Genomic DNA, 26,618 nt, shown 5'->3' with positions numbered 1-26,618 from the left:
TTTGACCTTTGTCAAATGTAGTTACTAAAGCTCATTTTGTCAATATGTTGCCTTGGTGTACTTTCATTATTTATTTCTATATAATAATAATAATAATAATAATATTGCCAGCTTTCTGGGTGAAACAACATTTGTTGCTTCACTTACTGTTAGATTCTCATCTGACTGCTCATAAACTGCCATTGTAGTTGCAACTACAGGTATGATGCTCACCTTAGTTTCTTCCTTTAGTTATATACACAATCTGACTGGTTGACGAGCGTTCTAAGGGGTGCAATTGTTTTCTGGGAAACACACGGCTAAAGTAGTTCTAGGCAGGTCTTGACTGCATTACAGTTCCATATCACTTCGCCAAATGATTTCAGTTATTTCAATAGGTGCTTACAGCCTACAACCGCAAAAGAAACAAAACCCACAACGACACCGACCAAGCAAATAAATACAGTAAACAATAGGATAAAAATGACAAATTATTGTCATGGTTTTTACCACAAAATAGGTTTCTCTTTTTCTCTCTCTCAACTGCATTAATAATTGTATTATTCTGCTATCAATGGCTCAAGCCTCCATTACTGGTTCTGAAATGACGTTTTGGAATTAGCAATGGAGGCTTGAGATGAGATGCGTAAGAAATTAGTCCCACACACAAGAGTGTTTTAAGGACAAAAACCTGACAAATGTCTTGAAATATAACATCTGAATGGTGTCGCGAGGTGTAGTGACCATAGTATAAGCAGAATAATTAATTCCGGACCATTGAATTATTAGAAAATAATGCACACGCTTCGCGCCGTGGCCACATTACCACCTCGGGTGTGCGTTATTTTCTAATAATTCAATAGCCTGTCATCAATTATTCCTTACATGTTTCATATGCACTACTATCCAAAAGTTTGGGGTTAGTAAGATTATTATTTTTTTTTTTTTGAAACAACTTAGTACTTTTATTCAGCAAGGATGCATTAAATTGATAGAATGTGACAGTAAAGGCATTTTATAATGTTACAAATGATTTCAATTTCAAATAAATGCTGCTCTTTTGAAAGAATCACGATTTCCTTAAAAAAATATTAAGCGGCACAACTGTTTTCAACATTGATAATAAGATATGTTACTTGAACACAAATCAGCATATTGGAATGATTTCTGAGGGATCATGTGACACTTAAGACTGGAATAATGGCTGCTGTTAATTCAACTTTGCCATCTGAGGAAAGAATTACATTTACATGAATTAAATAGAAAACAGTCATTGTATTTTTGATCGGGTAAATGAAGCCTTGGTGAGCATAAGATACATTTCAGCCAAAAGTATATCTTAGAGAGACATTGTAGTATTTAAAATTTCATTCAAGAATGCTGTGTTGGTGTTAAATCATTAGATGTTCTCACCCGTTTTCATAGCCATGCTGGTGTCATATACGTTTATAGTGCAGGTGTAGGCAATAAGTTGTTAAGTGTTGTGTTAGGAGCTCTAATTAAAGGGAACATCTGCTGGAACAAGAGGTGGGATGTTCTGTTTGAATGTGACTGATCACAGTCTTGTTCCTTGTGCTGTGTCATGGTAAAGCTTATTATAGGCCTTTTGGTCAATAAATGTCACCATGTTAGGTTTTGGTCTTGGTTTTGATTATTTTGTGAAGACTATAGAAGGAGTTTCTGAAGCCGCTCCATTTACTTATCTTTACAGTTCTCCTTTTGATCATGTGTTGCATCCTCCTGTTGGGCCACATTGCAGCATTTCATAACCATGCTGAAGGGTCACCCAAATGTTAAATTGAACACTCATGTGCAAATATTGTTTCAGGTGGACGTTGAACAGAGTGATAAGACACACCGACCGCTCGGCCCAGGCTACAGTTACGCAGCCGGGTGTGATGTTCTTCCAGGAAAACCCCTGCTCGGCCCTTCCATGTGGCGACCCCCGTGAAACACTCACACACATACGCACAATCACCCGGGAGCCCCACCCTGACCCAGTAAGAGCGGAGGATAAGATCTTGGAGGGTGATCATTCACATCAAAGAGAGGAGTGAGAGAAAATATTTCTACAAATTCCAACTCTGTCACCTAGACACCCGCTCTCCACCCGCCATACCCGGTTTTCATGTCTGTGAGATCGCGTCTGTTGCACACAGTAGCTATATACTCAGATATCACGGATAGTACCCGGTTTTACCACCAGAAATCGTATCTGATGTTGTCTGTTTTTAGAGCTTGATGTGTTTAGATTGTACAACCTCTTTGGCTTGTCAAGATCTAGACTGCGGTGCTGAGAGATGATTATTATTCTTTCGCATGTTGAGCTGTCTGTGCTCTCCATTTGTTTAGAGCTGATGAGATTTTTATAGCTCATGTTCTTCTTTGAACTCTGAATCAATGGAAAGAATGGCTCTAGTTGGAGACAAGGGATCACTCACCCTGCTTTTCCATTTTATTTCACATTCCTCTTTACATTCTTCTGGTTTGTTGACTTTTTGTTCTCTCTATTGTTTTCCCAGGAAGTGGTAAAAGCTCCAGGAGGGGTCGTGTATGCGTGTGTACTGATGTACTGTATATATTTCTGCCTTGGCTTAGTGTCAGCGAAGCCTTGCATGTATTTTGTGATTGTTGGAACACTTTTCCTCTGAGGGCATCTCAATCGTCTTCTCACATCACATGCTACTTGCATGCAACATTTTCAATTACAAAAAGAACATTTGTTTTTAATGTAAGTCTATAAGCAAATTTGGCTGGAAAATAATGACATATGATGTAAAACATTATCAGTTGGCAATTAGTTTTTAACACAGTCTTACTGATGCATCCAAAACTATCTCAACTATTTTTTTTTTTTGCAAAATTCGACACAACCTCATCAGTGTTAGCCAGCTAGATAACATTATCTTGTTGACAAATCAGTGGAATTTGCAAAAATAATGTAGAATACACCAGAGAAATCCAAATATTTTAAGTTTGCAAGGCATACGAATAGTTGTAGCCTAAAGTTCTGTCTACTAGACTAAATCTCTTTCATGCTGAAATTAACACATTTCAGTGTTTAATTTTATGGGCACATTTGTTTACTTTTGCATGATAAGCAATCTTGATACAGTGTTGAGTCGCCACTTGTAATATCTGGGTCCTGAATCAAAAACAGTTGAGAACCGTTGCTGTAAACATCGGTCTTTATCTAGATAACTCCAGTATTTTCAATTCTTAAAGAAGGGGTGCTTAAGAACTGAGAAGTGCTTAAACTGAGACACTGAGATTCACATTTAGCAAGAATTGAAGCTGCAAGAGCCTTTTTTTTTTAATCAACCAACAGCTGATTTATCAAAATGAGCCTTTTTGTGGTTTTACTCTAGAGCAGACTCCTCTGTCGGCCTTGTCTTGGGAATTGCCTATTTGAAGTGAAGGAAAGGAGGAAACACAAATGCTATTAAACTTCTTCTCCCTCCTTACCAAAAAAAAAAGGAGGATGGGTCAATTTAAGTTGGGATGGACATGAATGAAATGGACTTGACTGAAGGTTTTGAAGCACACAGGAAAGATGCCCATTTCTTTATCTCCTGAAATATGCAGATTATCAATCTGTTGTTTGTTCTATCCATCCACACCAGAGTTAAAAAGGGAAAGAACGTCCCCTAGGCTCTTGATGCTTAGCAGAGAGACTTATGTTATGAGCGAAGAGTTTTATTTTCCCATAACTCTCCCAAGCTTTCGGGGCGGCTCGTTGCATACTTGAATGATTAGGAGCAGGAAAGATAAAACGCTGATACTGTCCACGCACACTTTATATCACCCTCATTGAATTTGGTAGGGTTCCATGTGCCATCTTGATCTCTCTACCGGTGTTGCCTTTCTCCCTTAAGCACTTTGAGGTCCAAACCATCTCAAAAGCATATAAATCTGATATTGAAATCCTCCTCGGTTAATTCTTTGTGATGGAGAGGAACACCCGAGGGAGCATCTGATTCATATTATTAGTCATATTAACCTGCATTGCTTAGATGAACAGTTCTGTGAAGGTAGGTGTTGCTGTTCCCACTAGTCTTATATCACTTCCCTTAAGCAAAAAAAAAAAAAGAAAAAAAAAAGAGCACCAATCGCCTGGAACCTTGACATGTATATCAACTTTAGGAGCCAGTTTGGCAGGCTCACCGGGGTTTCACACAAGATGCTTTCTTATTCTCGTAGGTGAGATAAAATAACATTTATGATAATTAGTTTGTATCTTGGATACAGCAACTTGAGTTTGGGGTTTAATAGGGTTTAAATTCTCTGTTTGTTGTTTCTGTCAGTGTTTATGATCATGTTTGAGCCTTGAATGGAAGTTATTTCAAAGCAAGTTTGTGCAGGAAGTTTGATGCTGAGCTCTAATTTACCTTCCTTCTTTACTGTGACAGATTGTACCGTTGTTTTTAGAGTGCAGTTAGTTTGACTGCCAATGGAGGAAAAAGGTATTGTAGATAATTCAAAAAACGAGAGGAGCTGCTGTTAAGCAGTACTTGTGAAGTGGAAGAAAGTAAGAGGTAGATCCATCAATCACATAGGGGGGGTGCTGATGACAGTTTTGTGGCTGGCAGACACTGTAATTGCATATCATTACCTGGAGAAGCACATCAAGCTCCCGTTTGAGGACCTAGCTAGCTGTTAGTGGGGCCTGCAATGACATCAGCTGGTAAATCTGTCTTCTCTAATGCATTTCTGCTCATTTGACACATCTAACACACACTCTGACGATAGACAAATGTTCTCGATGTGAGGCTGTTTTAGAGTGCACACATTGAGTTTGTTTTTCTGAATGGTTTCTATGATCTGAACCGATATGCTTAAGCACTTGGGGTCATAAGATAGTTGTCCGATCCATTTTGTGTGTATTTTATGGTCCTGTGGCAGCCTAGAGCAGTCTCTCACAGACAGGCGGAGAGGCTGAGGGGTCTATTCAGGGCATAGAGTGAGAGCTGATGGATTCCCATGCCTGTTTTCTTGTTTACAGCTGCACCAGCAGATAGCTAGCGTGTTCACCAGGCCCCCTCTCTTGCTGACAAATTCCTCCCAGATTAAGCAACAGTGCTCTGCCTTCGCGTCTAGTGGATCTTGCATTCCTTGGACAATGACAAACAGATCTAGGCTGGATTCTTCCTTTGCCCACTGTCTCTTAAATTAAAACAGAATGGTTGTGTCATTGCTCCAACACTAGGAGGGTTGAATGAGCTTGTTTTCTTGGCATGGTAACAGTGAGTGGGTATGGTTGCTCCAGCAACTGTAAAAGTGAATGAAGACAATGTTAACATCACTAAATGCTTCATATAAAGAAGGTTCAAGTTAAAAATGAAAAAGTGTCTCACTTAATTGAATTGAATTTTGATTTTCTTGGTACAAACCATAGATAATGAAAAAAGTGCTGTGTATATAATATAATACATATATATAAAAAAATTAAATTAAACAAAAATTTAAATTAATTTATTATACATACATGTGCAAAAGTATTAGGCACGTATTTTCACCCTCAAAAAAGGGATCTAAGACAGTTATTTATATCTTTTGCTGTAGTGTGTCAGTAGGAAATATCAGTTTACATTTCCAAACATTCATTTCGCCATTAATTGTAATAATCCAGTGATATTTTTGTATGCACAAGCAGTCTGACAACAGCCGGTGCTCCACACAGAGATCTGATCTCACCATCATTGAATCCGTCTGGGATTACATGAAGAAACAGAAAAAACTAAGACAGACTAAATCCAGAAGAACTGTGGCCGTGTCTCCAAGACATTTTAAGAAACTTGCCTCCAAAGCTACCTGAAAAACGATGTGCAAGTATACCCGGACAAAAGCTGTTTTAAACGCAAAGGGTGGTCACACCAAATGTTGATTTGATTTAGTTAATAGAAGTTAAAGTTAATAAAATGTAAATTAAATTAAAATAATTTAAATAATTTTTTTTTTTTTTAAAAGAAACACTTGATTTGCTCAGTCCGAATCGTTGGTGTATGTATGTATGTATGTATGTACTCTACTGTGCAAAAGTCTTAGGCACGTTAGTATTTTCACACCAAAGAATGGTTTTAAGTCAGTTATTTATATCTCTTGCTGTAGTGTGTCAGTAGGAAATATCAGTTTACATTTCTAAAAATTCATTTTGCCATTAATTGTAATAATCCAGTGATATTTTTGTATGCACAAGCAGTCTGACAACAGCCGGTGCTCCACAAACTAAATCCAGAAGAACTGTGGCAACATCTCCAAGACGCTTGAAGAAACTGACCTGCAAAGCTACAGTACTGTGAGAAGTTTTAGGCACTTGTGTAAAAATACTGTAAAGGGAGGATGCTTTCAAAAATAATGTCATAAATGGATTTATCTATTAACTAAATCAAATCAATCTTTGGTGTGACCACCCTTTGCATTTAAAACAGCTTTTGTCCAGGTAAACTTGCACATTGTTTTTCAGGTAGCTTTGCAGGTCGGTTTCTTCAAGCGTCTTGGAGATGTTGCCACAGTTCTTCTGGATTTAGTTTGTCTCAGTTTCATCTGTTTCTTCGTGTAATCACAGACAGATTCGATGATGGTGAGATCAGATCTCTGTGTGGAGCACCAGCTGTTGACAGACTGCTTGTGCATACAAAAATATCAATGGATTATTACACTTAATGGCGAAATGAATGTTTGGAAATGTAAACTGATATTTCCTACTGACACACTACAGCAAGCTATATAAATAACTGGCTTAAAACCATTCTTTGGCGTGAAAATACTAACGTGCCTAAGACTTTTGCACTGTAGTGTACATACATACATACACCAATGATTCGGACTGAGCAAATCAAGTGTTTCTTTTTTTAAATAAAAATTTTATTTAAATTATTTTAATTTAATTTACATTTCACAATTTTTATTCTTATTATTACATATGTAGACTGTAAATTGCTTAATATAGTGCATGATATTCTCAGATTAGAAACTGCTTTCAGACCAGTTGAATGACATCTATCTTGAGTCCACAACAGCAGGTCTACAACGAAAATGTCCTTTTTTCGAAAGAGTGTTTGAGCTTTGAATAGATTTTTTGGTAATATCCAGAATGCTTGTTCAGTTCTGATTCTTTTTGAAGGATGTCAATCGTGAATGAGTCACAAACTAATCTTGGTTTATGTATTCCATCAGTTTGATTGGCCTTTGTATACACCCTATTTATTAAATTCTTTCTTTGTGTGAACATAATTGTGCAAACAGAAAATTTAATAATAAATCTTCATTTATTCTCCTGTCATCTTACCGTTGCAAAATAAATGCTGACAGAATGATCAGGTCTTATATCATAATGAAGAGGTTTATTTTGTGAAAATTACCTGCTGACTGTACATTATCCTACTTTAAGTTATTTTATTATGTGAGAAAAATGAGATTGCTGAATGCATCACGAGAGGCACAAAACTAGCACAGTGTTATTTACTATAGAGTATAGCAGTTATTATACTAAAATATTTGACCTCAGAATGCAGAAATCGACCAATCACAATTGAGTATTTCAGAGAGCCGTGTAAGAATAATAAATAACAGTCTTTAGTGCTAATTTTCAGCCACTCAGCCAGTGTTTAGAGATTTTTGCTGTCTAAAATACAGGTTATGCAGGCAAAGTGGCACATTATATGCTGTTCTCAAAGGAATGAAGGATGAATTCATAAAAATCTCTCACCAGTAGAGGCTGTAAATAGTTTCAGCGTTCAGTCAGTCTTGTTACAGTGGACTTCAAAGGCCAAGAAGCCCCTGGTACTGCTTACGTTCATGCCTGAACTATGATGAGGCTTCTTTCTCATTTGCTTAAAGGCTTTGGTATTTTTCAGACATTAAACAGCCTTTGAGCGGTGTCATATTTGGCAGACATTGGCAGCCTTTGTTCTGGCCTTTTGCATGGCCACATATAATTGATAACGCCCATGTTCAGTAGATGTGTCACAGACTATTAATGCAGTGCTGATTTGCATTTAAAATTATTTTCCGTAGAAAAATGTTTCCTCATTCGTAAACATGGATTTGTTTAAACAAACAGGCAGTCCTAAATGTGATTAGTTCATGATTAGCTTAATGTGTCAAACCCATGCTGTTTCAATATTACCTGTTCTAAATGTATTTTGACATGTAACGGATTTGACCATAAAATGTATTTGCTTCTGCAGGTGGGAATGTTCGTCTGGCAGTGCACTTCATGAAACGACACGTCAACTTGAGATGCATTGTCAGGCAGCACTACAGAGGTAGTTTATTTTCTCTCCTCCTAGACTAAAGGAAAATGATTTGAGTATTTTTTTTCCACATTAAGTTGCCTCACGAAACAGATGATTGTATCAGAAGCACCTGTGTTGTTATTAGTTCGTACAGCTGTCAGGCTCAGTCGGAGGTCACTGTCCGGATCGTTTTTATTTTGGAAAAAGACGACTGAAATATGTTCACTTAGTTGGCAACTCAGAACATGATTCAAAGTACGTTTTGTGCTGAACTTGTGGTTTCAAGTCAAATTTATACAGATCTAAGAGAAACTTCTTTGAAGAAACCACCCATTATATTTGGCTAGACAGTAAGAGACGAATGCACTCTGTCCTAATAGAGGCAGAGCTCAAATATTTGAGACTAAAACCGAGTCCACCCAAGCCAGGCTTGACAGCAGCTTACAGGGAAAATGTGGTTTGCTTATCATAGTAAACAAGTTCAGACTAAAGTTTGTATCTTTAGAGGTATGGCATGTCAGACTCTGTGAAGGAAATTACATGATTTATGTTTAACACAGCTCAAAGAAATACGACCAAAGTAGGAGCGTACAGACCAATAAGGCTGTCCGGTATAGATTATTTTAAGTGATCTAGGAAAAACAACATGGAGAAAAAGTAGCTGACCAACAATTTGCTTGGCCTTCATTTTTCAAGCTAAATTTGGCCAGGTTTGAAGGAAATAAACCGGAAAATACATCAAACAATGTGGTTTGTTTTACTTGTATCGAGTTACATATTTGAAACTTTATTGACTGAGGGGCAGTGGGGACATGAAGTCGCCCAGTGTTGACATTCAACTTTATGGCAACTTTGCCATTTCCTTAAAAACAACAAATAAAGCTTTTTCAACAGTATTCAATATTTCCCATGAAGAGGGCATTGAGGTCAGTTTATGCTGTTGAAGGCAGCTCCTGTAAATTCATCTTAGTCGCTTAACTCTGTGAGAATTTCTTATAAATAGCATGCATATTTTCAGCTCTCTTTCCATTTTGCCCTTTGTTTCAAACAGAAACTTTACTGTATATTATATTCTGCTAAATGGTTTCCTCATCACTTTAGCTACAGCTTCATCAGTAATTTTTTTTTGACCTTCACAGAGTTGCGTGTGTTTCCCGAGCGTGTTGTAGTGTGTGCCAGTCCTCCAGAGAATTCTGCACTTCCCAATGGAAATCTGAACCTGGATGTGGTAAGAGCTGCTTATGTTATGAAATAAAGTTTATAATCAGTGTTGGAGAAGCTACTTTGAACATAGCTTGCCAAGCTACAGTTTACTTAAATGTAGTTAAGCTACAGTAAAGTGACCCTCTTTAAAAATAGTTGGCTACACTATAAGCTAACAAAACTGTCTATTGAAGGGGTAAACTGATTTTATTCTATGGACAGTCTGAGGGCTTGCCCAAGATGGTGACTAGTTATTCTCCAGCTCTTTATATAATATATAAAGAATGTAAGAAAATTAAGTACATGTGTCTTTAATGTATGGTGCTTCCCAATCTTGAACCTATTCTGGATTCTGGACTCATGTAGTTAATTCCTATGTGTTTTGTTCTCCCCTCTCGCTTATTATGGGGCGACAAATGAGTAGATGGAAAGGGCTGATTGGTGAGGCTCTTTATACGCTATACTGCTCTCTGAGGTGGACCACTAAATGCCTTTGGCCTAAGACATGGAGCCCTGGCTTCTACACACCAGTGAGTGCAGCATGTAAATATGACCACTGAGCGCATACATTGAAAGTTTATATTAGGGGTTTTCAAACTTTTTAAAGCCTAGAACCCCCTTTCTAAAATCTAAAGGCACCTGTGTATTTTAAGACCCATGTGAACTGTGTAGAAGAAATATAGTATTTGTGATATTTGATGATATGCTTGACCTATAGAAAATGCTAATGATATGAAATTCTGTGTGTATTATACCGGTTTCGATGGTAACCATGATATTTTAAAAAATTATATACCGTTATCTTGTTAATTAGGGGTGTAGCAATATACTGATATTGGCGATAACCCTATTATTTCAAATGAATAGTACGCATATGATAATATGACACGTAAATTATCCAGCGCCAGTATCATGTTTACGCCAAATTCTGACCTCAACATCTGAATGTCGCAGCAGAAATCGAGACTCATCAGACCAGGCAACATTTTCTAATCTTCTATTGTCAAATTTTGTTGAGCCTGTGTGAATTGTAGCCTCAGTTTCCTGTTCTTAGCTGCTCTGTAAACCCTAGAGGTGGTTGGGCGTGAAAATCCCAGTAGATCAGCAACTAAGATCAGCCTAATTATACAGGACTTCTTTAAAGGTCGTGTTCACCCAATTACATTTAAAGGTATAGTTCACCCCAAAATCACATTTTTGTTATCATATTCTCACCCTCATGTTGTTCAAAACCTGTATGACTTTCTTTCTTCTGTGGGACATAGAAGAAGTTTTGAAGAATGTTGGTAACCAAACAGTTATGGTTACTCTTGACTTCCATTGTAAGGAGAAAAACATTTCTCAAAATACCTTCTTTTATGTCAAACCGAAGTCATTCATACAGGTTTGGAACGACATGAATAAATGACGATGACAGAATTTTTTTTTTTTTTTTTTTTTTTTGGACAACAATGCAATGTTCATCCATTATTCCTTTAAGACCAATTTGTCGAGAGGTCATTCAGTGAATGCACTGATGAGTTGATTTTTGATACATTTTTGATGTAGTTTTGTACATCCCGAGATGTTATAGGGTTATTCATCTTGAAGCTACAGTAGGAAATTTAATCCAGGATTCACATTCTGAAGTAATGAATTGCATCACTGGTACACTATGTATTTTGCCTCGGAAACAAGACCACAGTTTTACTTGGCTCACACACATGCCCTCTTACTCACCCACTTTTATGGCAACAGTTGTGTGTGAGTATGAAAACTGTGATTTGGTTTAACAGGATACTCAGAGGTAGAATCTCTGGAGCCATGAATGTCCAAGTGAAAGAATCCTTGCATGGACTTCCTCCTGTGTGTCCCGGGTCCTTATCTGTTTCGTCTTCGCCCCAATCAGATCTTCTTCAAATCTTTTCATGTCCACTTCTTCCCTCTGAGACTCTTGGTTGTTTGTACTCCATCTCCCAATAGAATCCTGGGAAATCTGCACAGAGCCGCCCACCTTGGGTGGACATCAAGGACGAAGACAGTCTCCCATCTATCCTGCCATTAATGTCGGTACTTTTTCGAGTTGAATCATTTGCCGTTGTTTTTCTTTAAGACGTTTTCTTTCTGCCCTTTTTTCCTGCGTTGCTTTGGCTTTCAATGAAAGCAAGAATTGTAATAATTTGAGTGAAGTTATCCAGTTCGACAGTGAAAAGTTCACATTGTGTAACCGCTTTTCCAGTTCATGGAAGCAGGGCCCTTGTTTTTGCATTCCCCTGCTCAGGATGTGGTTCTCTGTGCTTGTATATGCTGCGAGGAAGGGTTAGCAGGAGCTTGCGGTGGTGCTCTTGCTATTTGGCAGATTGGAGGAGAGAGGCATCAGGAGAGTGAGTTGGAGTTTCTCTCATGACAAAACAATTATTTCAGTTGCTCCGCTCTAATTTGTCAATGGCAGCCTTTTCCTACAGTTCTTTCTCTCTTTTTGATCGAAGTTAGCCAGGAAAGTTATGAATCTTAATAAGAAATGCAGCTCGGCTGTATGAGTAACATATGATGTAGAATTTCAATTTGAAAATGATAATGGCTCAGTGAATTTGTTCTTCCAGTGTTGTCATATGTTTATGGTGAGTTTCTCTCACCGCAGAGCTTGACAGTGAGAGTCTGAATGACGCCACATGTTTTGAGGCAGTTTGGGAATTTGTCTGTGGTCCTTCCATTTGATTTAGTGCTCAGTTTGCAAAACAAAGTTTATATCAGCCGCTCAGAACTGCCATAACACCTATCCAGAGGTCTTAAGGTTAGACTCTAAGAACGAGCGGTGATGTAACGTGTTGTTTCTTTCAGCAAGAGAGAGCGTGAAAAATATATATGGTATTATTTGGAAAGTCACCGGTTCAAACCCTGGAAGGGGTGTTTCATGAACTGGAAGGTGACTTGTATCCTCTGTCAAAGTAAGATTAACGGTTTCTTGAGTGATTCACATCCTGTGCTGTGGTCTGATGTGGGTCAAGCGGGAAGGATTCTTCATTGTTGCGTAGCAAAAAAGGCGATGCGGGTGCACAGTCAGCACAGCATCATGTCATTACAACTGAGACGGTAGACATATCTTCCTTTTCCTTTTTATGTACTGTCTCAAACACCTTGAGTAGTCGAGCTTAAATTGGGTCTGTATTTGGTCACACATACTGTACACCACTGTTTAAAAAATTGGGTTCTGTAAGATTTTTTGAAAGAAGTCTCTTACCCTCACTAAGGCTACATTTATTTGATCAAAAATACAATAAAACAGTAATATTGTGAAAAATTTTTACAGTTAAAATAACTCTCTTTATTTTATTATATTTTCAAATTATTATAATTTATTCCTGTGATTGCAAAGATGAATTTTCAGTCTAACATGACATGATTTGGTGCTCAAGATATCAATGCTGAAAACTGTCATGCTGCTTAATATTTTTATGGAAACTGATCTTTTTTTTTTTTCAGGATTCTTTAATGAATATAAAGTTCAAAACAGCATTTACTTGAAATAGAAGTCTTTTGTAACATTACAAATGTCACTTTTGATCAATTTGCACTAACTTTTGAATCAATCTAAGTTAGGGATGGGAATTATATGGATTTTATAGATTCTTCTTAAAGGGTTAGTTCACCCAAAAATGAAAATAATGTAATTTATTACTCACCCTTATGTCATTCTACACCCATAAAGTTATTTTTGATTAAATCCAATGGCTCAGTGAGGCCTCTATAGACAGCAATGTCATTGAACTTCTTAAGAAAACAGTTCATCTGAGTTCAGTGGTTCAATCTTAATATTATAAAGCGACGAGAGAACTTTCTGTGCACCAAAAAAAAAAAAAAAAAAAACGCCTTTTCAACGATATCTAGTGATGACCGATTTCAAAACACTGCTTTGAATATTTTGTTTCGAATCAGTGATTCGGATCGCGTGTCAAAACGCCAAACTGCTGAAATCACGTGACTTTGGTGCTCCGAATCACTGATTTGAAATAAAAGATTCGAAGCAGTGTTTTGAAATCAGCCATCATTAGACATCGTTGGAAAGTCGTTATTTTGTTTTTTTGGCGCACAAAAAGTTTTCTCGTTGTTTTATAATATTAAGATTAAACCACTGTAGTCACATGAACTGTTTTAATTATGTTTTGGGTACCTTTCTGGATCTTGAGAAGTTCAATGACATTGCTGTCTATAGAGGCCTCACTGAGCCATCGGATTTAATCAAAAATAACTTAATTTGTGTTCTGAAGATGAACAAAGGTCTTACTGGTGTGGAACAACATGAGGATGAGTAATTAATGACAGAATTTTCATTTTTGGGTGAACTAACCCTTTAACAGTTTTTCTTAAACTGAAGTACCTTTTGTTACAATAAAACAGTTCCAAATGTGTATCTTTGACTATACTCATTTAATAAATACAGTACATTAATTAAAGGGATAGTACCCAAAAATAAAATGTTGGAATCGTTTACTCATCCTCGTGTTGCTCCAAACCTGTGTGGCTTTCTTTTTTCTGTGGAACATGAAGATATTTTGAAAAATCTTTTTTTGTACAATAAAATCCATGCTTTCCAGTGTTGTTTGGACCCCACTGACTTTAAAATATCTTTGTTTGTGATCCACAGAAGAAAGAAAGTTTAGTATTTTGATGGTGCCCCATCTGTTCTTCTGGATGTGTGCTGGAAGAACAGTGCAGATAGCAGCCTTGTAATGAAGCGGTGGATCAAAGCTCAGGGCAGATGTGTTTTTACAGCCTCCTCTCCCTTTGGGGAGAGCCACAGTGTTTATGGACATAACTTTATCCTTTCTTTGTTCCTCTCCTATCTCCATTTCTCACGGTTTCCAAAAGCAAGCCACACAACACTGTCATTTCAGGGCTTCTTGGCCAAACTCATTGTCACCTAATCTGGTTTGTATCTTCAGAAACAAAGAGGTGGATTTCTGGAGTGGTTATGGTTTATAGATACTCTTTATGTAAGTGCTCTGGTTTAGATGGCTGGAGTGTTGTTCTGACAGGTACTTAGAGAAGACATACACCATTTGTGTATTTTATCACCAAGAGAAATAAAAGGTTGTTCTGAATTGTATTCATTGTATAGGGTGACGGGCATTGTAAGGTGTCTAAGCTCTAGTTTCTCTCTATTTCTTCATGTTTGTTTGCATTGTTCTTGCTGTGTTGACAGAAATTTAGTCCAAACAACCAACTAAAATGAAGCTTCCAAGTAAGCAAGCCTGTGTCACGTTAGACTCAAGTCTCCTCAAAGGCATCATCTTTGTGAGGACAGCAATGTTACACAATCATGACTATGTTCAGACTTTCCATGATGGTAAAAAAAAATTGTGTGGGTGCTGCTGTGGTTTGTTTTAGCCTCTCCAAGCAAAAATGTTCTAAATGATCACAGCACGTTATTCATAATAGATGGATCTCTTGGCTACTGAATTAATAAGGTACGAAAGACTGTGCCATATTGTAAATATAGTCATGGACACAGTGTTGTGAGGCACGACAACCCCTTTAGCTGTCACTATTTCCACAACAAATATTCAATTATATATATTTTAAAAATATAAATACATATGATAAATTATATTATACATTTTTATTTTGTTTTAAATTATTATACATGTATTAAAATTATTAAAAATTACAATTAAATTAATATAAATTATATTCGTAATATAAAAAATAGCTGCTTATATAAAACTTACAGCTTTAATAAATACAGCTATATAATAAAAATGTTAAGGATTCAAATGTTTATTACAACAAGCAAATTCATTCTGTTAGAAGATATAAGCCATGACATGTAAATTAAAGTTATTGACCAATCAGTGGGAAGAAAACTGGTATCAGTAGGCTGTTCCAGTTCTTTAAATGACAATCTTTTACTAATAGTCATGTTTAAAAAGTTACATAAAATTGTATTTTATGTAACTGACTCATATTGTAGTCAGTGGGAGCAAAGCAACTTTGTTTCATATGACAGTGATGTCGCGTTGTGTCTTGCCCTGGTCGTGCCATTCGTTTAGCGGTAGTTGAAACTTCCATGGTGACTCTAAGTGTAGATCCAGTGTGTGCTTTGTAAAATCTAGCGTTCAAAGCAGACCTTAGCTGCGATGTACATAAAAGGTAAAATGTGAGACTACAGATGTTCAGTACAGTAATAATTTGATAGGAATACAATGTACTGCAACCCCTAATTTCATTCAGGAAATTTCCCCTCAGGAAGTTTTCTCTCAGAACAGAACACATAATGACCGTTGATAAATTTAACAACTATTAACCGGTTTGGCACAGACTACCCAACATTGGGTTAAATTGACCCAGTGCTGGGTAGGTGTGCGAGGGGGTTCATCATTTGTATTGACAGTAAAAATGACCCAGCAGCTGAGTTACACAAAAAACTACTCAGCACCTGGGTAAAAATATTAAAAACAATCAAATAAAATGACCTGGCATTTGGTTTAAAAAACATAACCCAGTATTTTTTAGAGTCTATGCTTATGTTTGCATTCCCATTCTCCTGCATTCGTATAGGTATTAATGGAAGTGAATGAGACACAGTCTAGTGTGACCACACCTTTACTCATAGTGTCTACAGTACACTTGTTGGGACAGTCCTCTTAGAGAAATCTTAAGTTAAGTGCTTTGCTCAAGGGCATCATGGTCACAGGCAAACTAGTTCATGGATCACTTCTCCCTGACTTCCACTTCCACTACCCGCATTGCGGGTCTTCGAGTGCTTTTGTAACAGTGATCTGCCTAACGGCTAATGAGTCCAGATCACGTGAATAGTGGTACATATTTGTTTGTTTACTAGTACAGATGAGTCATTGTAAGGGTGTCCTCTAAGCGTGCCAGCACTTATAGCATCAACTCAACCTCATTTCATGGTTGATTATGTATGATTGAGCTTATGGAAATGTGAAGGGTGAATGAGTTTGACTCATTTCCTTTTAAAAATGACTTATAGTTGATAGAAGTCACTTTATAGCTTACATTTTCAACAATCATTTAGTGTAAAGACAAATAGATGCTATTTTTAAGTGTTTATGTTATGTGTATGTGGGCTGCAGTTCTCCTTACTGGATTCCGCTTGAATTTGTTTCACTTTTCACTAAGTGTTTATATGCAATCAGGGCTTGACATTAACACCTGCCAACTCCCCAAATCTGGTGGGTTTCAGCAGTGGCATGTAACGCATGCACTTTAGCAGCTTGAATTTTATATATAATATATGCATTATTCAATTGTCTTTTTAAAAGGCATCTGAAATGATAAACTAAGTGCAATGTAGTGTTGTTAAAAAATATAGATTTTTTTTCGATACATATTGATACTGAAATATCAACACTTACAATACTCATTTTCCGCAGAATAGATACACAGTACCAGCTGCGCCTTTTCGCTCTCTCATCTCTCCGACAGCGAGTTGACACACAAACCCGCCTCCTTTTACTCACTCGTTTTATTTGCTACGGAAAGTACGGATGAATATTGTTGGTGTTACAAGGTGGGTTTGCGCGTATTGCACATAATTTTACTCATTCCTGCAGATTTTGTGCTTACACCCAAAGTGCGCACACATAAAGCCGCCTCTCAGTACTAAATTGAGTTCTTTTCCGCTGCTTATTGCTCTTAAACAGTCAAATACACACAAAATAATGTCAAAGTGCCGGTCTTGGCAAGTATTCACGTAAACGGTCAGTTATGTTTTAAGTAAACGTAAACAGTTGAAAAAGAAAATGCATGTGTAACAGTATAATGGATCTGTGCATCAGGTCTTAAAGTGACAGCAGCCTAATATACCTGCTGCCAAATTATGAGATAATATTAACAAAATGTCTACATGACACTTTCCCCCATGGTATCGATGTCAAAATTGTGGCTAGTAACTTTGGAAAAAAATCATGTGATGGCAAAGCTGAATTTTCAGCAGCCATTACTCCAGTCTTCAGCATCACATGATCAAGAAATCTTTCTAATATGCTGATTTGATGTTCAAGAAACATTTTTTATTATTATCAATGTTAACCAAAAATGAAACAATCTTGCACAATACTTGAATATGCTAAATCACTTAATGGCTTTAATATGCAGTGTTTCCGTCAACAGACCTTCCTCAGGCAGGTCTAATAATTTTTTTTTTAGGATACTTTGATGAATATCAAAAGAGCATTTTTTTTTTTTTAAATGATATTTTTTTAATAATATAAATGTCTTTACTGTCACTTTAAAATCAATTTAATTAATTCTTGATAAACAAAACTCTAGAATTTTTTTTTTTTTTTTAAATTGACCCCAAACTTTTGAACTGTAGTGTAATCGCACTAAATTTCTGCACTTTTTCGTAGATACTATATTCCCTGTTTTCGTAGACCCATTGACTGCTCTGTTCTTTATTCAGCTAACAAATCACTCCACCAACTTTCTGACCTAAATTTCTCTTCTTATCGCTCTTTCTCTTTCCCTTGTTCTTCTTTGAAGGCCAGCAGAGTACATGAGAGAATTGCTTCTTGGGTGAGTTTCTCTGGGAAAGAAACACTGCTCCATTGTTGCTGTCTCTTTCATCTATTTTCCAAAGGTTTGTAAAATGCATATGAAGGCATTGAAATTCAAATGTTCTTCCTCCCCTGTCCTCCATGTTTTTGTCTAGCGTGTGTGTCCGCTGTACCGTTCACGCTCACTGGGTGTGTTTATTTTCAGTGGACTTATCGTTAGTGAGTATGGGTGTGTTTTTGTGCGCTTGTGTGTCTGGATATCCCCCTAAAAACCATCCAGTCTTGGTTGCACTGGGCTGAGGGACGTGGTAAATAGGGGGGAGTTTCTGTATGTGTGTAAGAGAGAGTTTGACAGACGGTGGTCATAGATGGAGCACAGTCTACGGATCAGACAGCAGTTTGCTCGCTCTGACTTTCGAAATGAATTGTTTTTAAATTGTATTAGTGGTCCATGTTACAACATGATTTCCTATGAATACTTTTCTCTGTGGGTGAACACACACTGCAGAGAGTTTCTAGGGCCCTGATAGTGTTCTCAGATCTTCACATTCATCAACCTTCCTTGCACTTTAAAGAGAACCTTCCTACTAGCTATTGATCAGCCCATTTAGAGTCAAACAGCACTGATTTATGTGCAATCCTGGTAAGCCTGATTATTTCAAACAGCTTGCGGGAACAGAGCTTTGACGGAGTTGCAACTTTCTGTCTGTGGCTGGGTTTCCATTCCATTTAGGGGTGTTACCTTATATACACCGCTAGACACGATAAACTAGTAGAAACCTGACGATAAGAAGTGAGACTGATCGGCCGATCACCGATCCGGGCCGATCATGAGGAAAATCGTCCAATTCCGATCCCTGGCCGATCGGTCGGTGCATCTCCACAATTTGGTACTTGCGCACTGGCGTTGTTTTTGCCAATTTTGCCATTGTTATGCTCATGCCATGTTGCATCATTACAAAAGTTTATCCCTGCGATCCCTGGCCGATCGGTCGGTGCATCTCCACAATTTGGTACTTGCGCACTGGCGTTGTTTTTGGCAATTTTGCCATTGTTATGCTCATGCCATGTTGCATCATTACAAAAGTTTATCCTGTTTATACATTTAACATTTTTGCCAATTTAATGTTTGAAGAGATTTTAAACCGTTCAAGCGCAATAAGACAGGAAAGAGAACTCCATTCTGTACTTGCGCATTGGCATTGTTTTTGGAACAACCTTACTTCTAGCAAAAATAATTACATAATGTTATATAGTATATAGTAATTTTAAAAATGAAATGAATCATATTGTAAAATCATATTTTGGTCATATCGCTGTCTCTAAGTGTGAATTTTGGAATGCCACATTAAAAATGAAGGATTTAAAGTGCCCCTATTATGCTGTTTTAAAGGTTCTTAATTTTGTTTTGGAGGTCTCCTACAGCAGGTTTACATGCATCAAAGGTCAAAAAAAAAACTTTCATTTTTCTAATAATATACATTGCACATCACCTCATTTCTCAAAATGACTCATTCAAAGCGGTTTGAAGCTTCAGTCTCTCTAAACCCCTCCTTTCCATGAGCCTAATCTGCTCTGATTGGTCAGATGGCCCAGTCTGTTGGTCTGCCGTTTACAATGCATCTGTAACGAAACAGCCTTTACCATAACTGAATCTCAGCTCCAGAGGCTTCCTAAATCCTCAGCGATTGTACACACTGCAAGGACAGTAAAGGCCTGTTCACACCAAGAACGATAACTATAAAGATAACTATAACGATAACTGTATTTGCGTCCGCACCAACGAACAATAACAGTCTGTTTATTCTAAGCTCACGTGTTGCGGTTTTAAAGTGTGCGCAACATGTTTTTGCTGTTCTTGTTGCATTTACACGGCTTTAACCAGCAGATGTCCTCGGCATGCTATGTTTTGAGTGAATAGCTAGTGTAATCGATCTAATCTAACAGTGAATTTAGCTGATGAAGTCAATATAGTGGGAAAAAAAACAACGCTTAGTCTTTTTCACTGTAACTTCAAAGGGAGCAAGACAATGTTGTCGAAACCTGAGGTAATTTTATGTTACACTGTTTGCTAGCCTGGTATAATGATCTCGTCGTTAAACCTTCTCAGCATTTATTCCCAGGATATGATCGATTTATTTTCCATATATCCATTTTCTTTAAAGTATCCTTGAAAAGGGGGTTTGACTTGTCAAACAGTGGTGTCTTTTTCTGGACCTCGGCGATTAACTTCTCCGCAATGTCGTCTGCCATTTTAAATGTGAATGGATTAAATTAGAATGGATTCTGATTAGATGTCAGTTTTATCGTTCAACAATTGGAAAAAATCGTTCTGAAAGTGATCCCAACGATATCATTTCTCTATATTGTTATCGTTATAGCTGTGGTGTGGAGAGTGCTATTCTTTTATATTTAGAATGATTTTTATAACTATATCTTTATTGTTATTTTTATAGTTATCGTTCTTGGTGTAAACAGGCTTTAAAGAGCACGAGTCAGATGATGAAACATTGGAAGAACTAGTTATTCAACTTTTGTCGTACATTATGAGATGCTGCAACAGTAATTCCTCTACGTCAGCATTAACAAGTGCATGTCCACCGATATGTATATTTCTAATTTATTGAGGTGAACTGTATCAATAACAGGGCACTAATGTGAAAGACTTGTGTAACATTAAAGTTTGTAAAACAAATCTTGCTCTATCCTTTATCATTACTCAGAGTAGTAAGAACGACAGGCAATCTGCATTAACTTGTACAATTTTAAGTAACAGTGGGCCCACAGCTGATTAGCAGAACTATTTCAGTAAGACGGTTATAACGTGAGTTTGCCAGTTAGCCGGAGACCTAAAGCTGCACAATATAAAACACAAAACTATGTTATTTTGAACACTGGTAGAAAATATATACATAAATGATTAATCATACTTACAGGTTGTGATTCTGAGGAGCAAGTTGCTCCAAATAAAGTGGATACTGTCCCATCTTTAATGGATAAGCCTTTTACAGATTTCACATTGACCTTGCTGAGATTTGAGAAGCAGCCGTCATTAAAATGACACAACTAAAGGTTATACTGCTGATTTATTACTGTGGTAATTTTAACCACAGACTTCTCTTGTATACAAACAGTCAATGTTGGCGGGCAGTCAATGAAGATCGTAGGTGGGCATTATCCAAATTTGTTACCACGTTACATACACTTTATGCAGGTCATGGAAGTGAGACTGGAATTCATAGGCTGTTCTGAGTCAATTCTTTCTTTTGGGAGACAATAACTTTATTTATTGTGCACTTTCGACATTACAACTTTGCAGACCGTTTACATTCACAGACAGCTATATCACACTGCATGAAAGGTAATATTCAAAAAAGCATAATAGGGGAACTTTAAACACTAAGGGTACGTTTACACGACAGTGTACAAAAAACTGAGAAGTTTTTCCTTTTTGTACAGACAACAACATTTTCAAAACGATCCCCATTCACAAGGATCTGCGAAAACGTCTAAAAATGCTGTATTCATGCCCGGCCAGTAGCTGCCGATGTCACATTGTAAAGAAACACTGTACGTGCCTATAAACTGAACACGTAGTACATGTGACATCACCGTTTTTACGAATTTGCATCTTTGTTGTTTACACAGAGATGGTAACGGAATTGTTTTCAAAAACTTTCACTTTGAAACCCTTTTTTAAAAGCTTGCGTTTTCTGGCCCCCAAAGTGCCATTTTCGTGTAAATGAAAGGCCAAAACGCATAAAAAGTTTTCTGTTTTTTAGTTAAAAACGGTGTTGTGTAAACGGTACCTAAGATGAAAATATAATTTCCAAAATGCACATAAAAACACATACACTCTCTTGAGATGGATAAATGTTTTATTTAATAAGAAGACATGCACATAAAATAGAGTGGAAACCAAATCATGAATCTATTGGCGAAACCATTGGTTGATAGTGCCATACTATACTGTTTGAGATACAGGAATACAAATAAATAAAGATTTGGCTTGCAACCAAGAACTTATCTTGTGAGATTTTGGAATACTTTTTGTCTTCATTATATTAAACAAAAAAAAGCACAGCATTACCAAATGGTCATCTGACAGGTTGCGCCACAATCACATGCTGCAGGATCACTTGTGCATGCGGTAGGTGGACCTTTCTTGTATGATTCAAAACTCAGCATGACTTGCTCACAACGCCTCAGCTCAAAGCTGAGCAAAAAGATAACAGGTCAGTCTGTCATCCTCTATGTTGCATTCTTTTTGATTGTGTTGTACTGTTGACTTCACCATTGCATGCACTATATGGTTCAAACCTACAACCTTTTGGTTACAATTCCATATCATTATCCACTAGGCCACACCACCCCTCTTTATAAAACAAGACATTATATATGGATATATAGAGGCCCCTTCTTTAGACCAGTGTCTGTGCACTTCATATGAAACACATCCCTCTGCAATTTCCTCATTTCGCTCTAATGACTTGACGGACCTTGTGCTTATCTGGCCGTTTGCTCCTAAAATAGAACTAATAGTCTGTATATCTTGAACCTGTTCAGAGGCCGGTTGGTAAACCTACACTTTTATGAAATCCAATCAGTTTGGACTGGAATGATTGTTTTGTGTTGGTTAATCGCAGTTCAATGATCCTGTGCCCCTAAAGACGGCGACCACAAGCACCAGCTCTGTTCTTGCTCAGTCAAGGATTGTTCTGTTGATAGAGCTTCATTAGGACTGTTGAAGGTGTATGTTGGTGGGATTCAATAAGCTGCCTCGTCTCTTTATTCTTCTCAGCGCTGCCCAGTTAAGCATGGCTAGTACTAAAACAAGGACTTCAAAGTGTTGTTAAACTATTCAGGTGGTCAAGCCAGGTCCTGATAAACACATGCACAGAGACAATGGAAATATTATACTGGAAATTAAACTTGTTTTAGTCAACATTTAAAATGTAATGTTTTGCTCGACATGTGTCCAATTACTGATCTCTTGACTTAAGGTAAAGACACACATTCAACCATATTGGTAATTGTTTTGACATGATTAATATTAACACACATATAATATACAACATGTACAAGTATGTTGCTCTTAAAAGCAAAGCCACACACATTTTTTATTTTTTTTATTTTGATGAACATGAGATGACATTTGAGCCAGAGAAAAGGAAAAAAGAGAGCTTTCTCTGGACTCTGGCAGTTGAACACAAGCTTTTTTGCTTGGTCTCTTGGGTATGGCCGTCAAAACAAAACATCTCATGGATTCGTTCCCATGGCTACACCAAATATCTCCAAGTTCATTCATGTCGGTACAATGGACTTCTCTTAGAGTCCTTACAAAAAACAAAACAAGAAATAAACAATGTACTTCATAGTTTCTGTCAGGTGTTGAGAGACTAGCTCTGTTCCAAAACCTATTGAGCAGCCTACTGCCTACATAGACAGCATCCTAACTGAAACTAAACATAATAAATGACTGTATATAAGCTGATCCGACATCTTGAATTTAATGAATCTCTCTCTCTCTGTTTTTTTTTTTTTGTCTGAACAGAGTGAACAAAGCCAGTCAAAGTATTTTTCTGGCTCTGGCGAGACCAAAGATCCACTACCCAGCTCCACAGCTACAAAAAGAGCTGTCCTTCAGAAGATGTAAGTTCTTATATAGCTTGTGGTGATCTATATTTATCTTCATTTAACATGTCCTAATTCTTCCAGTGCCAGGCAGGCTAACGTCCAACCCCGACAACGCCAAGATGATCAAGAGTCCAAATCAGCCCAATTGCAAGTGGATGAAGCACAGAAGGGGTCTGCCGAAACATGTCATCCTGTCCTCGTATTGTTCACGGCTGAGTCATTGGAGGAAGGAAAAGTTGTGTTGTCATCTAAATTAAGTAACGATAAAGAGGTCACTGAACCACATCTTGATGCTACCGGTCCGAAGAGACGTCCACGAACCCCAAGCAGCTCAGGAGAGGACGTTGACCATCAAAAGACAAAAAGACTGTGCCTTGGAGATCCTGCAGTGTTGAGTGATTCCAACAAGCTCTCTTCCGGCATTGCCGCACCAGACGTTTGCAGTTCCCAGCCTGAGATTTCACAGACTAACCAAAGCGGGCTGGCCATAAGTCTGAGAGGCCTATCCGTCAAGCCCGTATCCTCTGGCTCTTCTATTAGTTCCAGATTGGCCGCCAGAGAGGGAAGAAAGGGGGGCGAGCCCAGAACATCCCGATTACGCCGGCTCAAGAAGTCCTGAGGGGCGCAGCGGCATAGAACGAGAGGATATCTGACGCCACCACGATGGATGTTACAGTACACACTTCTACCGTAATGCTGTCTGTCAGCAGCGGTTGCACAAGAATTCACCACACACAGTCTTTACAGTATTTCCCTTTTGCCTTTTAAGTAAAAAACACATAAACTGCTCAATAGTCTGTATTAGATTACCAAGAACCTCTCAAATATTTGAATAGGTTTCATTAGCAGTACCTTAAAAGGAACTCATGCAAACAATAACTTTGCTCTAAACAAAAACACAAACGTAGTTCGCTTTTTTTTTTTTTTTTGCACAAGATTTGTATTTCAGACTAACGGGAGCCACCGAGCACACTGTGGCTTCAAGCCCAAATCTCTGGCTCCATTCGTCTGAAATCTCCACTCTTCCAGCTTCAGCTGAGCACATGATTGATTTCGCTGTGTTTTCACATACACCGCGCTCCTTAAGTGATCAGGGGTTTTCACCGTTGGAGCCGACTGCCGTCTCCCTGCGGTTATTATTTGTAAATGTGTTATTGCTTTTCATAACAGCTAAAAGTCTGCTGCGGGATGACTGACAACGTTATGGAACGCTGTAGTGCAGCTCATGTCCGATATTTGGCTAATCACGGCTGCAGTCGACATTGATGTAGTGCGTGATGGCAGGATGATTATATGTATGGACATAAATTCAAATCACATGCTCGTGCTTACAAATCACTTGATGTTTATGCCTTTTAGTATAATAGATATGTGTCATAAAAACGTTATCGGAATATACAAACATTGTGCTGTAATAATGGCATAACATTACAGTCAGAATGCTTCTGGTTTAGAGTTAGAACACATTTTAAAGTCATTTTACTGTATATTTTGATTTCTGTAATGCAATTCGAATCATTAAAAATGGCAACCATTTGTTCTTAATCAAACAATGTTCCAATTGAGATACTTCTGAACTAAATGTTCAAGGAATACTAAAAACTGAAATCATCACTGTTCATGCTATCCATTGCTATCTACAGTAGTCAACATTTAAAGTGGATCCAAACCTCCTTCTTAGGATAACTTAGTTCTTAGGACAACTTTGATGAACTTTTTTGATCCACTTCAAATGTTGACTACTATATTTACAATATAACTCATATTTTACTTTTACTTTATCATTACTAATGAAGACATTCAAATTTTTTGACTTTGAATTATAAAATGCTCAGAATGACAATATTGAAGATTAACAAATTTAAGCTTAAAGTTGCGATGTAACAGAAGTAGAAACATCTTTTCTTAAGTATTGTCGGAGTAACAGATTATTGAAAAAGAAAAAAAAATGTAGGTTGTGAACTTCTATTTATCAGTTGTTGATTTAATTTTGAGATCAGTGGGGTTTAAATTGACTGACATTTTGAATAAACATTGAGGTCAGTTTTTACCTTATCATACACAAGTTCAGAATAAGATTAATAACATGCATTTGCAAAATAGATAGGGTGAATTTGCATTTCATGTCAACAAGAAAAATTTCATCCATGAATGAAAATGTCATCAACCCATTCCAAACCCGTTCAACTAACTTTCTTCTGTGGAACACAATAGGAAATTCTGTAGGCTGTGCTGGGCACCCATTTTGATGCACTTACAATGTGTCATTTTTGAAGCTTGAAAGCATCAGTCGCCATTCAAAGCACCATAAAATTATCATAAACGTGACTTGCATTATATTCAAAGTGTTCAGAAGCTATATGAAGCATTTGTGTGAGAAACAGACCGAAGTTTAAGTCGTTTTTCACTGATTATCCTCTGCTGCAAATGAAATGAGTCTGATTCATAAATCATTCAGACAGGTTTTATATACTGAATCACTGAAAAGATCTGACTCAAAAGAATGATTCATTCACAAATTTGGACTTGTTACTTCACCCATGATAAGGAGAGCTAGAGTGGATGTCAAGATTTTCCATTCAATTTCCCTCTTTTTCCTCACAGAAAGCTATCATATGACATAAGAAGACTTTGAATATAGGGCATGAGTTATATGGACCACTTTTATGACACCTCCAGTCCCCATTCATTGTGCTTGGAAAACAGCAGTCTAATTCTTCAAAATGTCGTCTTTTGCGTACCACCGAAAAAATAAAGTATGTACAAAACAACATGAGGATGACTAAATGATGACAGAATTTACATGATATATGACTGAAAAACACTGGGAAACCCCTTTCTTTTACTCATCACCATAAGTTTTGCCTTTTACCCTGCAGTTATTTTATTGAATACCTCATTAATCATGCGGGGAAGGTTTTTCAGTCACAGTGTCAGTCTTCACATGGTACTGAGTACAATCAGACCCGCTCAGCTATATCATTTAAACGCATTTAGACAGGCCTTGTGCCTTACGTAATATTACGTCAGCTTCTCCCAAAGCAGCACAATAGAGCACAAA

General features: G+C 37.4%; 1 protein-coding gene across 2 annotated transcripts in view; it reads left to right on the top strand.

Annotated features, from left to right (window-relative positions):
* Window positions 1–25,110, top strand: part of slx4ip (SLX4 interacting protein) — a 46,896-nt gene extending 21,786 nt beyond the window's left edge. The window contains exons 5-8 of one of the 2 annotated variants that reach the window (XM_051918009.1): window positions 8,169–8,246; window positions 9,356–9,444; window positions 23,475–23,572; window positions 23,639–25,110. In XM_051918009.1, the coding sequence (XP_051773969.1) occupies window positions 8,169–8,246; window positions 9,356–9,444; window positions 23,475–23,572; window positions 23,639–24,176 (803 nt within the window). In that variant the 3' untranslated portion in view covers window positions 24,177–25,110. Of the gene's footprint in view, window positions 1–8,168; window positions 8,247–9,355; window positions 9,445–17,906; window positions 18,004–23,474; window positions 23,573–23,638 lie in introns of those variants that run through there. The other variant, XM_051918011.1, reaches the window with a different exon arrangement.
* Window positions 25,111–26,618: the final 1,508 nt, after the last annotated feature.

Source organism: Ctenopharyngodon idella, chromosome 13, assembly GCF_019924925.1.
Source record: "Ctenopharyngodon idella isolate HZGC_01 chromosome 13, HZGC01, whole genome shotgun sequence".
Classification (NCBI taxonomy): domain Eukaryota; kingdom Metazoa; phylum Chordata; class Actinopteri; order Cypriniformes; family Xenocyprididae; genus Ctenopharyngodon; species Ctenopharyngodon idella.
The sequence above is the reverse complement of the archived record's forward strand: the minus strand, read 5'-3'. Positions and strand labels throughout refer to the sequence as shown.